A 6,644-nucleotide genomic window follows, 5' to 3' on the forward strand; every position below is an offset into this window, starting at 1 on the left:
TACCGCTGTAGTGGCTTGGGAGCCACATCCAATACCATTATATCAATTGTGGAAACGTATGCGCCATTTAATTATTGAAATATTGTTCATTGATAAAACTGCATTTAGCATTTAATATTTGGCAGCCGCTGCAACTTGATAAAACCACAATTATTGTCGTTTAATATTTAGAAACTTGCCCTAAATACCTTTATGTGAAAACGCCGTTTAGTGCGTTACCAGGTGATTTCATAACATGCTAGTGTTAACTGAATGTAATTCCCATTGCCAACGCTTTGCTTTTATCGTTCACACATTCTGAAATGTTGGTGTATATTGTGTTGAATATTTCCGTTCACATCGCTCCGCTTTATAAGCTGGCTATCAAACGCTACACATTTTATTTTTTACGCATATTAGCATTGTTGTTTAATGAAATTATATGATTAAAGTAATAATATGAATTAAGGTCAGTTGGTTCTAGGTAAATTTACGTCACGGTCAGTTGTCCCCCCCCCCCCCGGACAGTTGTCTTCGCGTTTGATTAGTTTATTCGCGGTCAATTTCGCACGGTTAAATGTCGTTTAATCCTAAAAGTCACATAAAATGATAATTGTGTTGAAAATATAAGCAAGAATGCAAAAAATGTAAAACAGAGGACATTTTGACATTTTTCAGTAGGCTATACATTGAGCACAACTCATTTTTCTTTAAAAAAAAGGATATATGGTAGCCCTAAGTAACACGAATGTGAGTGAGCGAACTTATCGACATTCATCCACATTGGCAGTTTGCAAACTACAGGGAAACTTTTTGAAATTCGTTTTTATATGTGACAGTCACTGTTTTTTTTACTTTGTAATTAATTTTGCAAACAATTATTGATATTGATTATTTTTATTAAAACATTTACCCATTATATGAGTTTACTCCTATCAATAAAACCTTCAAATATTTTAAGTTCTTTTCAGAAAATAGGTTATAAGTTTGTATAATATTAAGTATTAACGCAATTGATCGTCAAGTAGTTGGAATGCCAGTTGACGTTTTGTTAAAATCAATCAGTGATGGGATTTCACAAGACGTTTTTAATAAAGAAGGACAAGAAAAGAAATTTTCCTGCAAATTTTGTGATAAATCATTCAAATGCAAAAGCAACTTGAAACAACATTTAAGAACTCACACAGCTAGGTGAGCGACCTTATCAATGCGATGTGTGCGACAAGTCATTTACCCAAAGCGGCAGTTTGAAAGCTCATGTAAGAACTCATACTGGAGAGCGTAATTATCACTGCAAGTTATGTGAAAAGTTATTTACTCAAAGCCAACATTTAAAAACTCATATGCGAATGCACACAGGTGAACGACCATATCAATGCCAGGTGTGCTACAAGTCATTTTTAGATAGAAGTACTTTAAAAGCTCATATGAGAATCCACACTGGTGAGCGACCTTATCATTGTCAAGTTTGCCGCAAGTCATTTACCAAAAGTGGAAGTTTGCAAGCTCATATGAGAATTCACACTGGTGAGAAACCTTATCAGTGCCAAATTTGTGTCAAGTCATTTATCAGAAGTGGTACTTTAAAAGCTCATATGATAATCCACACTGATGAGAAACCTTATCAGTGTCAAGTTTGTGTAAAGTCATTTACCCCAAGGAGTAATTTAAAAGCTCATATGAGAATCCACACTGGTGAGCGACCTTATCATTGTCAAGTTTGCCTCAAGTCATTTACAAGCAACAATTTAAAAGCTCATATGAGAATCCACACTGGTGAGCGACCTTATCATTGTCAAGTTTGCCTCAAGTCATTTACCCAAAGCAACAATTTAAAATCTAATATGAGAATCCACAATGGAGATTGATCTTATTATTGCCAAGTGTGTCAACATTCCTTTTCCCAAAAGAACAATTTGCGGAGTCATGAAACTATTCACACTGTGAAACGACATTGACAATGTTTAATGAAAGATGCATTAAACAAATATTAAACCTCCTATTGAGGAGATCTGAATATTTTGAAGTGGTCTTTGGACAAAACTTAGCATCGAAAAATATTTACAAACCATTTATCCAGATGCTGCATCCATTTTTTTGTGTTTTATTTGTTCATTTTTACATTTTTTATCAATGACTTTGTTGTATTTATGAAACATAAAATTGCACCATACAGTTTTGTTGGGCAAACAGCTTGTTTTTTCAGGAAGTTTATCAATGCAAGGTGCTCTAAAATTCGTGTGATAAAATTCATATGATAACTCATACTGATAAGAAACCTTATCAATGCCTAGTGTTAATATCGCTACTCTCGTGATATATAATCCTGGGATATACCCTAGCAGTTGGCGCGCTTTAACGTCCCAGGTCGGGTGCAGAAATAGGGTAAAAATTAGCATGAAAGTAGCTAAAATTGGGTTTTTTAGACCAAAAATTCTAGTTTTTATTTTGCGCCTCTGTAAAAAAAAGTTGAATCATGGTTTTTTGATGGCCTTTTATTGAATGGTAATTAAAAGCATACTAAATTGACATGCAAAATTTCAGAGAGTCCCATGCAAGATTTTTCGAATAATAAGCCTTTTGTAAATTTACTGTATAATAAAAGAAACAAAGATTTTAAGGCATTTTTTGGTGTTTGACGCTTCTTTAAAGGTAACTGGATTAAAAGTAAACATTGACTTTCCGTACAGTTATTAGCTTATTTTAAAGAAGTTAGTTTTGTTTAAACTTCGGCTTTTTGTCATAACAATTAACAACCTCTCTACATCATGTTCATATATAAATATATTTGTGGTTTAGCTTTTTTTTACTTATAAAACGAGCTATTAACGTTTTTGCCGATGTTTTACATACAGTTGTCATTATAATATTACATGTCTTCGTTTTCAACTCCAGCAATAAAAGTTAATGCCGCCGCGGTTTTGCCCGAACCATTGACAATTCCGATAATTGTTGTTCATTTCAGAATATACCCTTACCGTCCGTTAAATTTCTGTGAGAGAAAAAATTTAAACAGTTGGCTTCGGAACGAAGTCATGTAGAGCGCATAGCGATAATCTCGCAACATAGAACCATGGAATAATGGACTATGTAAACATTCCCCGTTTTTATGGAAGGTCATTCGAATAGGTCGAATAGAATTGTCCATGTACATTTGTACAATACAAACTCGCTTTGCTTTGCAGCGAAGGCGAACTGTAAAAGGCACACGACAATTTTTGTACAACGTACACCGTAAAAAAAAATTTTTCTTGTTTACATCTAAATGTATGGCAGCAGTGTCGCCATACAAAATTATGTATTTTTATATTCAAAAGATGTAAAGTGCTTTTACACAAAGCAATTTGTTTTTCCGAAAACAACGCGTTATGTAAATTAACGCATAAGACTGTTAAAATATTAATGATAGTATGTTTATTACAGATCCTATAAACATCTTTTCTACATATAATTAGCTGTTTTAATGCAAAAATCATTACTTTATTAAAAGTAAATCTAGCAATCACCCGCCTTTTATTTACAATTACTTTTATTTACTTTACTTTGCATGACAGTGGTGATACAGACAGTAAATTACTTCACCATTGAGAATATGACACTTGACATGTTTTACAATATTGTACAGTTGGTTACTCAAAACAGTTGGTACTGAGAGTACAATCAGACTGTGCACGTTTATACAAATCACAAGAAATGTCAGGTTCAGTAAAAGTTCTTTGAATAGGTTTTGTCTTATGCTTTCTTTTGTAGTAAGACACAAGTGAAGTATACTTTCTGAAGTTTGGGTTGCAGTCATCAGCACCACATTTAAACACATAGTTATGCACATTTCGATGAAACAAAATGCGCTCAAACTACTTTACATCAGAATAATCAATTTTATAACTGTATAAATCACATGCAAATAACAACATTGTCCTCGAAGAAAAATGGTCAGGTAAAACAGAAATACTTGACAGAAATGTCTGGTCACAACTATTCTTACACAAGTACTTCGAAGTTATTTATTGCGTTGTAGAAATATAGCAGTTTGCCATTAATTCCTTTTTTCCGTGCTTTTTGGCCATGATGCTTAGTTTTGCTCCCATGTAGTGGGTCAATATTAGCAAAATTTCTGAAAGCAAAAAATACTTTGATGTCAACAAGCAAAATGCATTCTATTTTTTAAATAAACAGTAGAAACAACAAACAAATATCCGCTACTGCTTACGATAACAATGGTGACAAGGTACAGACACTCGTGAACTAACCTTTGCAGTAATTCCAGAGTCGCGCTTAGTTCTTCAGGATACCTTACATTAAACACGTAGTAGCATGCAGATGGTAAGGTGACAGCTTCAAGGGCAGAATTGATGTAGTCAAAAGCACACTTCTTGTCCACGAAAATGTAAAACCTTTTTGAGGTTAACACATCTGGCCCTAACAAAAGGCAAAGTACAGTACAGTAATGCACTACAACTGATAACACACAAAAACAGTGAAATTAATTACCATGTGCCACAATGCAAGGGTTCAACGGCACATCTTCATCTTCCTTCAAAGAAAAATATTTTTTGTGTACTATGAGTCTTATACAATCAAATGTTTCTTACTGGATTACGAATCAACATATCAGTATACCATAACTTTCAAATTATTTTCATAAATTAGACATCTGTATCGACATTAGTGGTGCTCACCTTTAACAAAAGTTCATTTGGATCTTCATGGAAGTACTTACAGAGCATAATTACTAGACCAATTATATCTACATCTGTATCTGCATCAACTTTTTCTTTTGCCAAATTGATATCAAAGATAATTCTATGCAAATCTGCATTTTTAGCTGTTGTGTTTGCATGAACTGCAACAATCGCTGCAGTTAATTTTGAACAATAATTTGAAACTGATCTAACAAAACTTGGGTAAGCCTCTTGTAATGTACCATCATCCCGACTTTTCCGAAAAGTATAGGCCCCTCTTCTTTCAATTTGTAAATGTCAAGCTTATTTTCATTGATTACTTTCCGTAGATGCGCATTACTATGAATGTAGATCAATAGCTTGCGCCGTTTGATTGGCTGAAGTATGCTTAAGTTTTCCTCTTTTAGAAAAGAAAGATCAGCTAAAGTTTCCACACCAAGACTTGCAACGGTGGACAGTAACTTGCTTTTATGTATAAAATGAATATTTGGCAATGCTTCACTAATGAATCTGTCATTTTCAATGCCACTAAGGTCTTCCGCAGGTGATTCCATATTACAGTAAAACAATTTAAAAAACCTAATCATATCTCATATAACGTAAAATGTACATACACTAATCATGAAAATAGTCGTAACGTAAAATGAAAACAAATATTATCATCAATCAATCATTTATATTAGTAAATTTTTCAAAGTAACTTAATGACAGTGAGTTTTGTTTCGCAAATAAAACAATAAATGGTATGCCATAATTTCAATGTACAACAAAACCACTAAGGAGGCAGCAAACACTTAAAATTAAAGATTTCTCTGATTTTGTTAGACTCTTACGTCTGGCCTAGCAGTTAGCATGCTTTAATCTCCCACGTTGCGTGCAGAATTAGGCTAAAAAATGGCATGAAAGTAGGACAAATTAGGTAGCCAATTTTAGGCCAATAATTCTAGATTTTTCGCCTAGTAGGCTATGTTAAACAAGTTTTATTCATGTTTTTTGATTGCATTTTACGAAATGGTAGTCCAAAGCATACTAAATTGACAAGCAAAATTTCAGAGAGTCCCATGCAAGATTTTTCTAGTAGGCCTAGGCCTAACTAGTCTTTTAATAAATTCACTGTATAATAAAACAAACAAATATTGCATGGTATGTTTTGGTGTTTGAAGCCTCCTTAAATATACACCTGTTGTGTATAATTCACTAATTGGTAGTGCTTAAGCAGATGTGAAATGCTCAAATAACCGCATGCTTTAAAATGAGAAACCTTTATCTATTGACCTTGTAAGCATTCAGTGGAAAATAGTCAGTCAAATTACAAGATTTACAGCAACAAAGTTCTCCTAATGGTTTTACAACTTCGTTTATTCCTAAGTTGGGTACAAGTATACAACCTCATATAGCCTAACCTAGTCCTGTTATTAGATACAATGCAGTTTGCAACAAACCTGACCAAACCCAAAGCAGAACTCATAGACGCATGCCACGTGCTGCGTGCAGCAGTAGTTTTCAGAGAAAGAACATAAAAATCTAAACATTTTTTTCTGAAGAATTGGAAATATCATACTTTGGAAAAAGGGAAACAAAAATTAACTTTAAACGTTAATTTAATTCAAAAAATAGTTATTTATACAATTTTATAGAGTTTCACCAAGACTATAAACCTGTGGAAGCATTTCATGGTACGTTTAGGTCTATGGGTTACATACAAAATATGAAATACATATCTTTTTGATATATTTCATTCCAGGACAAAAATAGAATAAATAAGTTAATATACAAATTAACCTTAAAGAAATTTTTAAAAGAACGTCAAGGATTTGCAAAAAGTGGTTGTAGTTTGGGTAGAAATTTTTTTCATTATCGTTTTGTTTTTCGATCTTATAAATCACAATAAGCCTAGTATTACAGCCCTATTGACAGAAATAGAGCCCACATTTGTATTTGCTTTACTCTATTGAAATACTGTATTTTTTTATCAATTTTAAT

At 33.1% G+C, this 6,644-nt stretch overlaps 1 protein-coding gene across 1 annotated transcript; it reads right to left on the bottom strand.

Moving 5' to 3' along the window:
* Positions 1–3,709: 3,709 nt before the first annotated feature.
* LOC143466048 (uncharacterized) lies at positions 3,710–4,773 on the bottom strand. Its single transcript, XM_076964634.1, has 4 exons — positions 4,659–4,773; positions 4,471–4,513; positions 4,230–4,398; positions 3,710–4,093 (listed from the first exon to the last, which is right to left on the bottom strand). Exons 1-4 carry the CDS (start codon positions 4,704–4,706, stop codon positions 3,961–3,963), a joined length of 393 nt encoding a protein of 130 aa, XP_076820749.1. The 5' UTR covers positions 4,707–4,773; the 3' UTR covers positions 3,710–3,960.
* Between the last annotated feature and the right edge of the window lie 1,871 nt (positions 4,774–6,644).

Source organism: Clavelina lepadiformis, chromosome 1 (genome assembly GCF_947623445.1).
Source record: "Clavelina lepadiformis chromosome 1, kaClaLepa1.1, whole genome shotgun sequence".
NCBI lineage: Eukaryota > Metazoa > Chordata > Ascidiacea > Aplousobranchia > Clavelinidae > Clavelina > Clavelina lepadiformis.